The sequence below is a fragment of the Haemaphysalis longicornis genome, unplaced genomic scaffold (genome assembly GCF_048455015.1).
Source record: "Haemaphysalis longicornis isolate Haplotype H1 unplaced genomic scaffold, Haemaphysalis longicornis Haplotype H1 scaffold_8, whole genome shotgun sequence".
NCBI lineage: Eukaryota > Metazoa > Arthropoda > Arachnida > Ixodida > Ixodidae > Haemaphysalis > Haemaphysalis longicornis.
This window is the reverse complement of record NW_027526445.1, coordinates 140129021-140146445: the sequence shown is the minus strand read 5'-3', so window position 1 is coordinate 140146445 and position 17425 is coordinate 140129021. Positions and strand designations below refer to the sequence as shown.

Here is a 17425-nt window from a genome sequence, read left to right as displayed (position 1 = left end):
TAGGGGTCGGCGTCACAACGCAAGGAACCTAGGTTCGATTCTGACCGCGGGAGAGATAGTAAAAAAAACTTTATTTGTTATATTTTCAGAGCGTAACCTCCCGGGAAGCATTTTTTTTCATCATTATCATTTGAGGCGCTTGATGTGTCTTCGCTGACCGCCATCATCATTTTGTGAAACCCATTGTGTAAAGTTGGCTTTCTTGGCTCTGAATCGTGTCACATACCGGAGACTATTGAACATGTCCTGTGCAACTGTCCCTGCTACGCGCAGCAAGGTGTAAAGTTAGCCACGTCGTTGGCCCGGTTTGACTATCGGGCATTGTCAGAGGACGTCCTGTTGGAACCCTGACCAGACACGCAGTGTTTAAGCAAGGAGTTCAAGACAGTGCTGACATTTTTAAAAAGCGGCGCTTTTGCAGCTAGTTGTAGGGAAATGGTGTTGTGGTGAACTATTGAACATGTATAGGCATTTTGCATATACTTATACTATCACCTCTATGTCAATCATCATACGTTTTCCCCTCTATTTATGCTCTTTTCCACCTTCCCCCACCCGCACACAGAGTAGCAGGTCAGAGACAAAAGAATCAGGCCGACCTCTGTATGTTTTCTTTCCGTTGAATAAATTTCTCGCACTCTCTATCTATCTATCTATCTATCTATCTATCTATCTATCTATCTATCTATCTATCTATCTATCTATCTATCTATCTATCTATCTATCTATCTATCTATCTATCTATCTATCTATCTATCTATCTATCTATCTATCTATCTATCTATCTATCGCTTTCTCCTGCAGTGCGTCTTGGCGCGACATCGAACCCCACCAGTAAGATATATAAATCTTTAACGCTGTGCAGCTTTAAAAAGTGCTGTAGCGCTGTGTCTGCGCCACACTTCTTTCAGTTCTGTTGCTGTGTTCTGTGAATGAAGAATGCTGAAAGAGTATTCGGGAAACACGTTTTTGTTGGTTGCAATGCGCTAGGGAAAAAATATTTTCTAATCTTAGCAAAAACGGCGTTAGACTGCTGTATAACTTCGCAGGCAAACTCCATTCGTTCTGCGTCCGTTAATTTGTCAATTTCTCAGCGATGTGTACTTCCGTTTACCAACAGCAGTGCTTCAGTGGGTAAGGCCCTGTGCTGCTGAATCTAGCTCAGGTTACAAGTGGTAAAAGCAGTGGAAGAGACAGGACGAAAGAATTGTGCGAGGACGGTCACTGGCCGACTAACAAATTTTATTGCGAAATAACGGATGCGTATAAGCATCCACATGGGAACACCAAACCATAGTGAAAACTCAAAAGAGCGGGATAGGATTATGTTTGGAAAACAGTGGTATGCACCATGACAGGGAGAGCGACCATTTTATTTTTTCTTTTTCATGTAGGGTGATGGGCGTCACGCTCACTACATGCTCCCTAATTATAAACTGTGAACGCCTCCAAAATTTCACAAGTGCGTTGGCCAGGTATCTGTTTACAATTGAAGTGCAGCCAAAATTTTACTTGCCGCCATGTTTCCGCAATAGATGTCTATGCCGCTTCCTTGGAATATTTTGAGATAATTGACATGCTCGGACAGGCGATCATCCGCCTGGCCTACGTTCGGCCAGCCGCTGGATACAGGTATTTCGTACGTAACCGATTTCCCGCAGGTTGTGTAAAGGTCCTATGCTTCTTGTCACAGCACGGAAGGCTATGGTCATCGTTGTGTACTTTTTTCCGCAGTGAAAAGGCCACTCTGACACCAGGTTTGCTCGCCGCTTTCTTAATTTTGTGGGATACACCATGAATACGGAATGACGGCTGTTTCTTTTTTCTTGTTTCCCCCTGTTCTTCACAGGCCTAAAGTTGCCTAACATTTTTTCTATGTTCTTCCGCATTTTTGATACAGCAGCTTGTTCGGAGATCCATCCTTCCTTTCACTGATACAGGACTCGGACAATAATTAATAACTGGCTCCGACCATGAACGTTCATGCAAACCAAAGACAATTCGGCTCCCGTACGGGAGCCTTGTGCCCTCATAATTGTGAACAAGAGTTCAACAGGGAAGCCAAATGCCTTTAGTTTTTTTTCTTAGCTTTCATGGTCGGAGTCAATATTTAGGTGTTGTCCCGACCGGACGGGATTCCGTGGTACTCTTGATTTCATTAAGGATTTCAATGAACCTTCTTCGATTTCTTTCTGTTTTTTTTCTGAAGCTCTTGCTCAATGTCGCATTTGGAGAAGGCATCTCTGTAGTACCCACACCACTGGGCATTATGCAAAACGCTTGACGAGCTGTCTGGTAAGTATTTGCTTGTCGTGCCTAAGCTTATGAAACATACGAATTTTGTTCCTCCGCGATTCGCAGCAACTCCTAATACTGCAGATTTGTTGCTATCTTGTGCAGGAGTGATTTGGGCATTTGTAAAACCAGTGCATGACGTCGGCCTCTGCAGGGTAAGATCCACCAAAACTACACGCTTCACGGACATCGGGACGCGAACTGCCGAGATTGTCCCGGAGACGCCCTGTACTCGGAAATCTCCAGGTGGAAGCACTTCGGGGGAAAGCTGCAGAGGTACATATGTGAGCAGACCACGACAAGTACCACCAAACCTACGTCATAACAGGCCACGTTCACGCTGTTGATTGTAAGACGCGATCCTCGACATGTGATCCAAACAATGAGTGCCCACTGAATTAGATTAAGCCATTCGTGTTTTTCTCTCTGCCCTCTACATGCTTCACGAGCTGCACAAGCAAAGGCGCCGTGTTCCAACCAAGCATTCTGGAACTGGGTAGGCTGTCAGCCTGGAATAAACGTTTTGTTTGTAGTTGTGTTGGCGTTTATTTCATGGCCGCAATGCTAAGTGGATATTAAGCGAGTTCAAGCTATATCCAGGAAGCGATTTTAGCATCACGGATATAGTCTAGCAAGGCACTGTAGGCAGGACAGTGGAGAAGACACCGAGGCTTCCCACCATCACGTATTTTCTTCGAATGTCCTTGGTCATATGACATGTCCATAATGGATGGTGAAAATCTGCCGGAATTGTGCCATCGGAACCCCTTTGTTTCATCAACTACATCTTCCCATTTTGCAATGAAAACAATGTATAGAATATATCAAGAGGGTGTTTGTAGGCCTGTATTAAACTAACCTCATTTAAAAGACAATGTCTATACTTGACCTTGGAAAACACTCTTACAAAAAAAATTCATGCGACATATTGTAAATGGTTAGAACTGCTGTCCTCAAAGTTGCTGGTTGGCGTCACAACCAGAACTTTATCTCTCTAAGCGACGTACACTCTTGCTTCTTAATTTTATCATAAAACTATTCTTGGAAGCTTTAAAATCACTCACTATCTACGGTTACACTGCATACCTCAGAAATCAACGGGACACACGCGCGCTTCATGAAGATGCGACTAGCTTGGAGGCTGCGATTAAGCCGCATGGACGATATTGCCAAGCGCACCTTGTTCGCGCAAAACTGGCTAAGCACGCGAGGTTCCTCCGCATTGTGGCCGGCCATGGGACACTTCCACCGACTAAATAATCATAGAAACACGGAACTATTTTTACCCAGACTATTGTTTCGTCACAGGCACGCATCGAATATATATCGGGGTGGTTATATGTTGTGAGCGTGTATTTCGCGCGACCACGCCCTGGACATCGACGACCACTTGCAGGAAAGCGAGATTCCGTTTATGTGTGCAAGCCCGGAATTTTCTGCACGCACCCGGGGACATCTGCGGCTTCTCTTGAAACATTCCTTTTCTTTTATGCAAGTGCTAGGAGAGCTGCGCTCTTTTGCCTTAGTGGACTAGCGCTAGGATTGTGCGTTTTACAGCAAACGCCCCAGGTTGGATCCCCAGCAATGGCACTATGTTTTCCCAAGACCAGTTTCTGTTAAAGCGAAGCTTCAGTGTCCTCACTGATGCCGTTGTTCGCCAATACGCCCTGCAGGAAAGCCAACTTTCTCTGACGATGATGAGGATGAATGATCGCGGGTGAAGAGAAAGAAAAAAATGAAGGAAGCTCTCACTATTGCGTAAGGCTTGAAGGTACCGAAGCTGTACGCAACAGTAGCGTTTTTTTTTTCTCTTTTTTGGCCTCACGGCGTCGTTTTTAAGCCTTGCCGCTTTACGAGGGACCAAAACTGGACGTTCGTCTTCCTTTATCACCCGCGATTCTGCCCCGCACGTGGCTTCGTGGCCTTTCTTTGTGTGGCGCGCTTATCGCCTTCCTCCGCCACGTCCAGCGCAAGGGTCCCGCGCACGTCTCCTTTCCCTCAGCACCTATCTCTCCCCTGCCGCCTACCTCTCCCCTTTATCGGGACGCTGCTCGGTAACGGGCGCTTGCGAAGGGAGTGTGGTTTGACCTCTAGCGCTCAAGGGCAAAACTGGTCACCCTGCGAAAACTACCCGAGGTAGCGTAGTGTAGCTTGCTTTGCAAAAACGCTTCCCGTGGCCTAAATCCAACCTGGCTCCCTCACGTTACTAAGCCGGCGTCTATCCGATGGCTTTATTTCGACATGGTCGAAGAGAACGCCAAGCAGCAGATACCGATTCGCGCCGTACACCCCAAATGCAAAAGTTAGGCCTACGGAGTGCACACCCGAGAGTTGCCGTAAGTGTTCTATAGGAACGAGGCGCGTACCTCCATAGCAGCATGTACTCGCAGTGTGGGATTGACGAACCAGAGAATCCGTCAAGAGAAAGCTTCGCGTTAAACCATTGTCGTCGTTAGACGGAGGGGTGCATGATTTTTTATTCTAAAATGTTCTCTTAGCTCAATTCTACGCATCCATTTCGTAAATAAAGGGGGATTGGTACCTTTAAGGTCGGTTTAGCAGTGGGGCACAGCAAACCGACCCGTTTTAACATTTTGGAATTTCACCGAAATTGCCTGGCACCTGTCTTGATACGGAATATCGCTGTTGTACATTCTGGAAATTCTCCCGAATTTCATCCTCTGCATAGCATGACCATCCTCATCAACATCTCTCTCATCCTCCTCCGTAATACGTCACTGCGGAGACAGCTGCACTGCCGAATAAACCTCCTGCTTCACCATTTACTGAAGGACCTTACTGTAGTATGGCGTCAGCTGTGAAACGTCCGATAAAGACACAGAACCCCGACACAAAAGAAAAACGCAGTCCTCAATGGTTTCTGGTTGATTGCGCAATCTACAGTCAAGATTCCAAGTAGGAAATGCTCTATGACTATGGAGGCCCCGCGAGAGGCTATAGATGCCTCGCTTTCAGACATGGTATTAACTGCACTACAACACCAGAACTATTTACAGACATATACACAAATGTATTGGTTGAATATAAGCTCAAAGGACGAAACTAAACTGAACATATTCAATAAATATACTGTAACCAGAAAATTGTCATATTAAGAGTATTTACAACATTTAGAGAATGAATAAGTACAGCGCCAGTCTCCATAAAATTTACCCGGGGACAGTTCTTCCTCTTTGTCATCGCCCCTCACACCAGTCTTTATGGCTTCTTCCTCATTAATGCAAGCTACATGCAACTATCTCCTATTGCCAGTGTTCTTTAATGAGTGTTTGTGAGCGCTCCGTGACAATATGCAAGTGGTTTGAAAGACGAGCAACCTTGAACGTCATTTAAGCAGGGTGTACCAACCTGGGTGAGAGTCATTTCGGTTATACACATCTCTGATCGTAATGATCATTTCACAGATGTGTTTTAAAAAAAAACCATTAGCATATCGTGTGTTTCCAATATAAGCTTTCTCTGTAAGCTATGCAAGGCAATCAGCAAAAAATTAAGAAACCTCCAATGAGAAGTATTATCGTACTGTGAAAGCAGTCTAACCTTATCCTTCGCAGTTACACTGATTACTCCTAGTATTTCTTGAAAGGAAGTAGTTGCTGTCGTGAAACTCCGTAGTGCATGAAAACGCTGTGGGAAATCCAACTTCACAAGGACCAAGTTACTGCGCTGCGTGCTTGACTGTTGCACACCGAGGCCCCTTGCAGAATAAAGCAATGCAGAATAACACATCTTCCCAAAAGCCACATTAACCGATATAAAAATGCGAAGTACTTATGGCATTTCATTGCGTTTATTGCTACTTGCTAAACAAGACCACACGTACCCCTTCGGTGCGCTACGGTGCAGGACACTCCAGGCAGTAGGTGTCCCAGTGCCCGTGAAGCATGTAGTTCGGTTGTATCTCTCCTTGCAAAAGGAGGATGCCGTTCACGGTTTTTCAGAGGTACCACCCTTGATTGGAGGTACCACGAAAGAACGTTCCAAATACGAATGAATAACAAGTATCGAGAATGAGCAAACCATGTAACGCCCGATATTTCCACAAAAATGCATAAGTGGTTGCATTAACACATGTAATCGCTATAATAGCGTACATGGAGTAAATTAGACGAAGAGAATTTTGAGAAACTAAGAAATAAGCAAAACATAAAAAATAAGCCTGACGAAATTAATTATATGCATCTTATACATCTCCAAAAACCCAAGACTAAGTGAAAGAATCCCGCGAAATAACGTTGTAAATACTTAATAAAATATCAAAAAACAAACGAATCCTGCACAAGGCCTTTCATCTGGGAAAAAATAAAGAATTTGCGAAGTGAAGGCACTTACTCGCTATAATGGTAAAAATTTAATTCATTGGTGAAAATAAACCAAATAAAACTTAAAACTATAAAATAACCAACGTTCTTGGTTGCTCACAGGCAAATGTTGCTGCGAGAAACTCACACTCTGGACTAGTGGCATAAGAATGCTGCGCATTAGTGGATCATTCTCTGAATTTCTGCAGACTTCTTTTAGAAATCTTTAGAAATAGGACGCTTAATGAAGGTTTTCGTTAGTACAGTCTAGATAATTTTGGCCGATATTCGGCGACAAAACTTTATTCCGCATGGAAACTATCTGCAGCCTCTTCCCTGGCCTCCAATACTCTGCTGGTCGTCGTCATCAGCCTATTTAGGTCCACTGCAGAACGAAGGAATCTCCCATTGACCTCCAATTTCTCCTGGCCTGAGCTGCTAGAGTGCAGAGTTCACCCCCGAGGTTTCATATTTCACCTCTCCATCACATTACTGGCCTTCCCGATCTTCTAGACCCATATCATGGTATCCACTCTGTTACCCTAATTGTCCACCTGTTGTCGGTTCGTCTCACTACATGGCCAGCCCAAGTCCATTTCTTCTTCTTTACTTGAACTATGATATCATCTACTCTAGTCTTTCCCTGATCCAGGTAGCTCGTCTCCTGTCCGTAAGTGTTACTCCTGACATTATTCATTCCATGGCACGTTGCGGCAACCTAAGTTTGCTTTCTAGAGTTTTAGTAAGATGAATACTCTGCTAGCATATATTTAATCCCATAATTACATCTGTATTTAAATTAGGTTAGCGTGGAAACACAATATGTGTTGAACAAAGTGCACCAACGGAGGTTGTGCACAGTTGTGCCTGCACAATGTTCCCGCTGCGCGGCTCCCACGTCCATGACGCGGCGCTGTTCTTTAGGGCGGCGCACGACAGTCAGTGGTATTAGGGGCGAAAAACCTTAGGGGCACGAGCTGTCGGCGTCTCATGTCGTCGTCATCTCATGTCGTCGTAGAATCATATAGTCTGGGTACTAAACCCCGGGACACTCGCTTTTTACAACGCCTCGCGCTAGAACGGAACGCGTACTGTAAGAACGCTCCGGGGCACTCGTTTTCCAATCGGTCGCGCTATGACGCTTCTTTCTTCAAAGACACGAGACTGACAGCAAAGCTGTATGCCTCTACCCCGTAATGGTGCCATCTCCGCGGGCAAAAACGGCAAGGCGCCAAGAATTCATGTATACACTGCATGCTTCGCCCCCTCCCCAGGTTTCACGTTGGTGGAGATAGCCCGGTAGTTTTTCTTTCCTGCTGCCTCGCCTCTGTTTGCACTTCTTTTTAATTGAGATCCACAGGTTTTAGTAGTTTTTTTCCAACATGTATCTAGCTAGCTTGTGCGTAGGCTGATGCGAATGCAGTGGGTCCCGCGGTAGTATTGTGCCGGAGGCGAAGCGTATTTCACGCACCTAACTTAAGTTCGCCATTTTGTAACCTCGCCAGTTCTTATTGTGAGCTCCTTGCGTGGACATATTTGTGCTGGAGGCGTGGTGTTACGTTTGCACGGGAACATCGGGAGACATTGCCACAGTTTCTATGCAAAAGCCAAATCGAACGTGCCGCGCAACCATATGCACTAACGCAGGCATCTTCCACAAAAGTTGGAAAATATTGCGCATATTACGGATACCTCCATACCGTGCCGCATTCCTACGACATTATACGATAACCTTTTCTATAAAGCATGAATTTGGGTTTAGCACGTAAATTGAAAACAAAAAATCTGCAGTGATTGCCCTTTAGAAGACACAACTGTGCTAGTTTGTTTTTATGCAACTCGGGAAGCCAGCCTCGCCGACCGGCGTAATAGATGCACACAGACAGTGCACAGCTGTGGACTCTTTTCGGTTGTCGCTTTGTGCATTAAATCCGCGCGTACACCTCACGTCCACTGTCGGCACTTTGTCGCCCTTCACCATCTTCCTTTCGGTTTTCTACCAAGCTGTCCCCAGGGTAGATCAATCGTTCCACCTTGCATTACTTACAATACCACTATGCAATACTTGCTTTCCTGGAAACCGACACTTCCTGCCATTGTCAACCTTTCCTAAGTGAATTGATCAACAACTCGAAGTGATGGCATGGAGTTAATTGAATAGTTGATCAATTCGTTCTCGTGCTACAAACGACTAGCCTCCTGGTCAGCTCAGTTGGTAGAGTGACTGCTCCGGTTAAGCGGCCGTCCTGGGTTCGAATCCTGGACCAGGACGAATGTTTCTGCAACTGCGAAGTTTCTGCGAAAGCTGTATAGCTTTCATTTGTAGCCGTATGGCTGCATTGAGCTGGATGTCAAACTCTCCATCGAAGGAATTTACTCCACCTTGGAGATATCACCTAAATCTGGTCAATTAACATGTGCTTACTTCCATGTCTTTGTTGTGGTCTGTGCTCTATATTTTCAATGTCCGGCTGGTCATCCTGTTATGCCCTGCACGCTTGTTTTGTTGGAAACTATCTGTTTGTATTTATTACTGTATGTCCCCGAACTTATGTAATGCTTTTCGGCGCTTAAGTACTATGAATAAATAAATTCAATAAATGAATAAATAAATAAATTCCTTTTATTTTTGTTTTATGAATTTCCCACTATCCTCCCCCTGACCCCTTAAAATGAAATTCTACAAACTCCCGATATAGATTATCCCAAAACGGGCGCTCCGGAACGTTCTCTATCTTACCCAAAAAATGAAACCGGAATACCCTAGAGAGTTTCCTGATACTAACTTCCGGAACGCAAAACGTTATGCATATTCAATGCGTGCCTTGTGTAGCGGCTAGCCTGCTCCTTCATGTGACCGTTTCATCTGTTAGTCTAGCAAGGTGATACATCCGCATAGAGTACTTCACACCAGCAGTGGGGTATCGATCAGCGCTTCATAAAATTAGGGCACACTGCCATGCACCAATAAATCATTGAATCAATCACTTTGTTGTTTTTATACCAGAGTCTACAAAGACCGGCCACAGGAAATCCATGTCCGTACTCTGAATTCTGCATGCGTGCTCCGAAGCCTAGAAAAGTGTTGCAGACCCACACTGTAGACATACCCGATCTGGAGCATTGGACAACGCTCAACAAAAAGGACTATAAGCCTATAGCAAAGTGTTGCAGACCCACAGTGTTGCACATTCCCGTAATGGAGCACCCGACAACTTGTAACAAGGAAGACTGAGTGACTCTTTCGACCGATATTTTTTGGTAGGAACTGTCAAACTTCCTGTACAATTTTTTTTTTCACGACTACAATAAAATTTCAAAGCACGGGTGTCCCGGACTAAAGATTTCCCCCCGCCGAACAAGCGTCCTGCCATCATAAGCAGTTATGCTCATGAATAAAGATTTATTCTTTCTACCTATCGTGTCCATGTGGAAGTCCTGCCAGAACCTCACCAAGCCTGACAAGATGAATCCGCGTAACTCTCCGGACACTATGTGGGGTACACGAAGACTAGCTGCAAGGGTTGCTCTCTAAGGCGTTCCCGCTTCTTTGAGAACCGGCTTTCCCCTTGCGGGAGAGGCACGAAGATAATATTTGGCGCACGCAATCCACTTAGGAATCCCAGACTCGGGAGGTGGCCACGGCAGTAGCCATAGGCTACCCTGTGGAACCCTGCGGTACCAATGGATTCTAGGAAGAACACTGTTTCAGCTGAAAGGCATAAGAGGAATTCGTATAAGGGGACATTAGAGAAATCTATTTCGTTCTAATCAGTCACTCTAGGTGCACAAGAACGAAAACGATATGTCGTCTTGCTCACCTGAAACGAGACTTAGAATGGATGAGACGATGAGAAACCGGCATCTCATGTATGCGGCCAGCTTAGCCCAGTCATTCGAGCGAATCCACGCCACCCCGTCTCCAGTAGGAGTTCTCTGCAGTCCACGTGTGCGACACTCGGGTGCGCTTCGACGAATGACGCCGTATCAACAAGGGCAGGAATTCGGTCTTTGTGCCTTGCTGAGCCGCTTTGTGACAGTGGGCCTAGTCTCACTAGATAAGATACAGTGCGGACACTTAGGCGCGCAAGTGAGCAACGGCGGCCATTTTGGTGTTTATCAGTGTTGCCAGATTGCCTCTTCTGAGGGTTCACCACTAACTTTTGCGATGTTATTTGCCGGGCGCCCAATTACAGACCCATATCGTTGACGAGCGTGTGTTGCAAAAACCTTGAGCTCATTATTTACTCGAACATATTCGATCATTTGCAGGTAAATAATTGCTTTATGAACTACCAGCATGGTTGACGAGCTGGGGATTCATGCACAACCCAATTAGCAGAATTCTGTCATGACATTTCTTCTTCATTCGATTCAGGTACTCAAGTAGACTGTGTATTTTTAGACTTCCGAAAGGCATTTGATGTAGTGTCTCACTATCACTTGCTTCATAAATTCTCTTGGTCTCCCTGGCAACGAGCTTTGTTGGGTGCGCACGTCTCTTTCGAATCGTTCCCAAGAGGTTCTCATTAATGGCTTTGAATCCGAACCCGGCCCCGTCACCTAAGGAGTCCCGCAGGGGTCCGTCCTCGGCCCCCTGTTGTTTTTCGTTTTTTTTAATGGTATAGGTGTAAACGTTTCATCAAAACTATGGCTATACACTGATAATTTCTTACTGTATAGGGACATTAACAATCCAAATGAAGCCGCTCGATTACAGTTGGACCTAAACAGTATTCTTAATTTGTGTGATGGAATATGAAATTCAACGTCTCAAAATGCAACTGCATGCGTTTGAGCCGAAGACGGTCAAATACTGTAACTACTTACTTTTTAAAGACACAAATCATTGCATTTTCAGAGCATGTTAATGACCTGGGCCTCATATTCTCATCAAACCTGACCTGGACCAAACACACTGAAACGTAGCGATGAAGGCTGACCGCGTACTTAATTTTAATAGAAGAAATTTTAAAAATTTGCCACAGTACGTAAAGGATACTTTGTACGTGACTAATGTGCGCCCAATACTAGAATACGCTGCTGCTGCCTGGGATCCGAACACCAAGGTACTCATTAACAAACTAGAAGCTATTCAAAACCGTGCTGCCCGCTTTGTCACTGGTTCGTTCGGCAAGAATACCAGTGTTTCCGCAATAAAAAAGGAACTGTCTTGTGACTGCTTACAACCTCGCCGCACAGTATGTCGCCTACTATTTTTTAACCAGATAGCTAACAAAAAAACAGCTATTAACCGCCAGACTTAGTTAAAACCACCTGCTTACGAATCAAAAACGAGATACAATAGCAAAAGGGTCAGAGAAATTCATTGCCGCACCTCGCTTTTTATATCCTCTTTTTTCCCACGCACGATTGCCGATTGGGATAAGCTTCCGGAAAACTTCGTTTGCGCATCTGGTGTTAGATTTGACATCGCTCTAAAGTGTTACCTGCGTGGCGACATTGAAAACGGTGTTTCTTGAATTGCCGTGACCTTGGTCCTGTCAATTATTTCTTTTTCGTTTTTTTATTCTTTATTGCTGCTGCGTGTTGCTGCCCACTGCACTGTTGGATGACCGCTGTGACCCGTTTTATAGAATGTCCTTTTTTTTTAGTTCGCCTTTCGTGATGTCTTCCTTTTCTCCCTTATTTTTTTGCCATCGGCTCTGTTGTCATGTGATGTTGTAGAATGCTCCTTTCTGCTAGCTTTTAAAAGATGCTTTTGTTGATTTTTAGTTTTGTATATTACGAGATTCGTGATTCCGTTTCTGCTGAACACTTTTTATGTATCGCCTACAAAAATTTTCTCTGGACGAATGTAGCAAGCTTAATAAATAGAGTAAATAAATAAATAAATAAGAACAATACTGCCGAAGACGCAGCAACATGGCATCTTCGGACACACTTCTGCAGATTAAACGCTGCGAAACGCGTTAGCTTTGATTCGCGTTCGGAACGACGCGAGTCGCACGCAGCCGCAGAGCGGGGAGCACAACATGAGATAACCACAGTTGACCGACAGAAAAGGCATAAACAACAAAATGGCGGTGCCCATGAACCGTCGCAGTGTAAACAAATGTCATGTTATGCGAACTGACCAATGATCCTGGCGGCGGCACGGAACAATAGGAGAAAAGGGTGCCCATACTCTGTAACCTTATCTAGTGACAGTGCGTGGGCCCACCTGTGAGCGTTTTTCGCTTCCTGAAAGCTGTTTCCTTTTGCGATTGTTAGTTTTGTCTTACAATTTAAGGGGAAAAGGCTCTTAGTTGGTGGTTTTTTATATTCTTTGTGTTGACCCGTGTTGTATTATTTTGTATTGTATTTTGTGCGTTGTATTTTGTGTTGGCCCGTGTACTCAAACTGCGCAGCGCGCACTCCACTGTTCTGTTCGTTTTATTTTGGACACTCCTGTTGTTTTTTGTTGTCGTGCTGAAGTTCACGGCTATATGTGCAAAGGAAAATTTAGTCTGTCTGGCTCAGTACTCAACCTAGAAAGCCGTGGTTCCGTGTAACATGCTGTGACTTCACGGACAGCCCATATATCACCGTTACAGCTTCAAAACTTGTACACATTAGGGATGCTGGCAACTAATACTCCTACGCAGTACAATAACCTTGGTGATGCATGCGTAAGAGCACGACAGCTGGGATCGTGTGTTTCCAAGGGCGCATGCGGGCCCCTCTAGCGAAATCTTGGCGTGGCCAGAAGCCAGCATTCAACATGGCAGCTGCTCCGGCTGAGGGTCATGGTTGCCTTATTATTGTTCTTCTTATTATTATCCTTATTCCAACAGGCCCAAACGCCAGAAACGAGCGAATAAGGTCAACCCGGATGGCTTGTAAAGCAGACGGTAGTACACGCGTGCGTGTAACGGCACTGAATTGTGATGTTCAGTTTGTCAGGGAAGACACCCCCATCAGAGCATTGGAAAATTTTCACCTGCTCAATGCAGCCTTGAAACGTGGCCCCAGCCAGAGGACACACCATTTGTTTGTAGGTGGACGCCAGAATAAGAGGAAGTGAGCAATAGGGATGTTTTGTATTATTCGCTGAGTTGCAACATCCGACTCAAGTGATTGCCTTAAACACTGTGACAGGCTTTGTGCTGTTTAATTTTGAGCGTCAAATTCCATGCTCACCATCTGTCTCGTGGTTATTTCGACGGCGATTAAAATGGGCATGCTAAACTACCTTTTGCCGCAGAACAAGGTTTGGTTTGGCAAAATTATCCCTACGAAAATATGGTACCTCCTAAGACTGACGGAATCGAGAAAATGGGGTCTCTTTTGCATATACTTTCCTAAACTTTACAGTGGAAGCCCCAGCTAAGGAGTTTGTTTCAAAATATTCTGTCCCCTTCCGTCCAACGACGACGACGGTCGAACGCGAAGCTTTCTCGTGAGGTATTCCATGGTTGTCGTCTGAGTTTGGACTTTAAATCGCCGTAAGTTTGGACTTTGACTCGTTGAGCTTTCACTTTGACACTTCATAATTTGATTTCGCGCGAAGAAAGCTTCCCGTTCAACCATCATCGTCGTTAGACGGAGCGGTGCATAGTTCTTTTTTCTTCAGGCACTTGATGTACCTTTGTGGAAACTCAAAGTGCAAGTCGGCTTTCCTGCAGCGCTCTTTGGGCGCAACAATTTCGATTTTGGGCTTCGGATTTCGGAGAATTGGCTTTCGACCAGAGAAAGCTTCGTGTTTCAACTACCCTTAACTTCGCCCACTATCATCACCATCATAACAGAAAGTTGGCTTTGCGCAGTGCGTTATGTGGTGAACACGGACGCCATAAGTGAGGCGTAGAAATCTTCGCTTTAAATAAAGAACTCACCTGCCAGACGGTGGGTAGGAGACACATTGGCTTAGCTTGGACAATCGGGTATAAATGGCAGCTTTTCTTGCTACCTGGGCATTCGGAATTGAGTTGAACAAGTGGCGCAGGCAGCATAGCGCTTCAACAAAAATAGTGTTGGGTGTATGCCTCTCCAGCGAACGTTCAACTAAAATGGTTTACCAGAAAGGAACGAGTGCTCGTCGGGCACGGCGTTAACGAAGTGGAAAGGGGCCGAAAGGGTGAGCGGTATGCCTACATGTTGCTTTGGGAAGGTATCTAATTCCCACGCATGTCACGGAACATGCCGCAGCAACTTTGGCAGCTGATGCCAGGGGTCTGCTGCCGTATTAAAGCGAAGCTTTCTTTGACTCTTCTCTCGACGCTCCGGGCGCTGCGGTGGCTTCTGTGGTCTCGCTCGCATGCAGCTCTGGGTTTCTTACAACACCACCAGGTGTCGCTAGGCTCCGCGTATCCCGCCCCCTCGCCGCCGCACCAGCCTTTCAAACAGACAATTATGCACTTCACATCTGTCCCTGAAAAAGGGTTATCAAGAAAAACACAAGTTCGTCTTATCAAAAAGACGACCCCCGTAACACACAGGCGAGTTGCCCACATGCACTTCCCAGCAGAACACTACAATATCCTTCTCTCTCCCCCCCCCCCCACCGCCCTTCCCTTTTGCAACACTACAGATTCATAAAGGAGTTGCAATCGATTGGCGCCGAGATAAACTTATTGCGGTAAGAAAACGCTGTACTTAAAACCATGAAAACCGACTAATAAAGCAACCTCCCTCAGGTAGACTCCCCTGAAAACTCCACACCACTGCCGCCCAAAGGGAGGGCAACAGCTGACGCTACTGTCAGCCCAAAAAGAACTTTCCAACATGAAGGAACGGTTTCCTCCTTCAGACGCCCCTGTAGACAAGCTCTATTCGAGTAAAGGCCCTAGTTTATTCATCTCCATCAACCCCTCGTAACTAATGAAGCTGTAGCATCGAGGCACTCTGAAATGCAATGCACAATTACTTTCGGAAAATGGCAGCCATTGTTAACGCCCCTGTAGCACTGGAGCAGCCCACAACCAATACATGATAAGACCAAAGGTCAAACACAAGAACATCCTAGGGTGTGGTAGTGAAATTGCAGAGGTTTTGGCAGGAAACGCTCCGATGTGCAAATGCTGGTGCTACAGAAGCGGGTGCTCCCTCGGTACTTGCCCTCCATGAAGCAGGTCCTAAAGTTAGACTCCTAGGGTATCAATCGTTCCGAGGTTGGAATAACCCATACACGGCTAGTTGCGGGGTTCGAAACATTCCGGAAGAAAGGCTTGGGGGGTCCATTACTGCTGTTCGCCTGCAACGGAACGCACAGTATTACGCAGTAATGCAGTGTACACTGAAGGCTCACAAATAGCCAGATTTGTGGAGTTCGTGCAAACTTAGGTTCGCGCAAACGTAGGGTATCAGTATATTCTTGTCTTCTGCATGCGCACGTGTGGGCTCTAAAACAGCGTTGTGAACATTGATCACAATGCGAAGGCCACATGCAGCGCTGGCGTCAGGCTTGTCAAAACCCGCTAGCATTGTCCAGCCATAACAAAGAGACGAAAAATAAGATCAATGGGTACTGACCGGCAAATGTACGAAGACGCGCTCCCGCAAACCCAAACGAGTAAAATTGGTTTAAAGTTGACATTTTAAATGCGATTTACGTCAAACGTCCAGATATCCAGACGATGGAACTGCTCGTGCTACGACTGCAAGTGTCCCATAATGAGACGCAGAATTTTTTGCGTGATCCAACTGATCTGATGTTCACGGCTCGTCTCATGTGAGCCTGAACCGGCTGGAACGTAAGTATCGCTAGTAGTCGCTTTCCTTGGTACATTGAAAATATTTTATTTTCATTCAACTTCTGCTTGGGTCATATACGAAAAGTTGGTTATGAGTTGCTCGGAGTAAGTCATTTCAATGAGTTAGGGCTTCTTTATACTTGTGGCATGCGCAGTTAGAAGAATTAATATACAGTGCAGTTTCTGATCCGGCCCGTCGTTCAGAATTGCGTTCTTGATTTCGTGAAATAATTTTTTTATGTATTGCCGCTAACATGTTTCTTTTTCCTGTTTTATTACCAGCGCCTAGCTGCGCCCGGCTATTCCATTCTTTTCGAGCTGAGCCTGCGTTCGCTCATTTCGTCTTGTGCCACTCCGGACCTTGTTTGATAGGGAGGCGGTTTCATCCAGTTGTCACTAGCCTACACTGTTCTTCTGTGATCGACAATCTTCTCGGTCTAATTCGATGTCTCCGGAAATAATAGTGATGAGAAATGAATGCTCGCAGGAGAAACGACGCGGCATTCAACTCGCCGAAGCTCGACTGTGCATGATCCACAGTTTCTTAAATGGTGCTTCGCCGCTTGTATTTTCTTCTTGCTTTTAGCGCAGCACGAGTCCGCTTGAATAAGCGTAATCTCAACAACAACCCTTCCTCGTTCTTCACTGCATGACCAAAGGAGGAATTTATACTAGCGCTCTAAATTTGTCGAATTGTGTCGCAAAGTTTTCCCACGGGTAGCTCAGCAATTTTTTCGCTCGCTTAAGTAGACAATTCCTACAATTGGTCTGCATGGGAAACATAGTATTGCTGCGGTGATCATACGGGGACCGAAACGTTGCTTCAAACCTTACATAGGTAACCTCCCTGAAGTGTGGTTTGGCTACTGAGTTTATGCGAGTATGTCCCAAGATCTAATTAAAAGGAGCAATTTCTTATTACACATGGTAACAATAGCATAGAGAATCTATGAAAGCCTTTACAACGTTTTACGCAGTGTGGCTCGATCCTAAAGGCGTCATGTGACTTTCAACCTCAGCCATGAACAATCCAGCGCCTCATGCGGTTGCGGAGTGAAAGCGTCTAATGACTCGCTCGTTCCAAGGGATGGGGATGGACAAAGAGAAGGCTAT

At 45.5% G+C, this 17425-nt stretch overlaps 1 protein-coding gene across 1 annotated transcript in view; it reads left to right on the top strand.

Annotated features, from left to right (window-relative positions):
• The window catches only part of LOC144150168 (peptidoglycan recognition protein 1-like), a 36594-nt gene extending 33782 nt beyond the window's left edge, over positions 1–2812 (top strand). Inside the window, exon 4 of the mRNA XM_077682010.1 lies at positions 2450–2812. Coding sequence (XP_077538136.1) covers positions 2450–2620 — 171 coding nt within the window. The 3' untranslated portion in view covers positions 2621–2812. The remainder of the gene's footprint in view (positions 1–2449) is intronic.
• The last annotated feature ends 14613 nt before the right edge of the window (positions 2813–17425 follow it).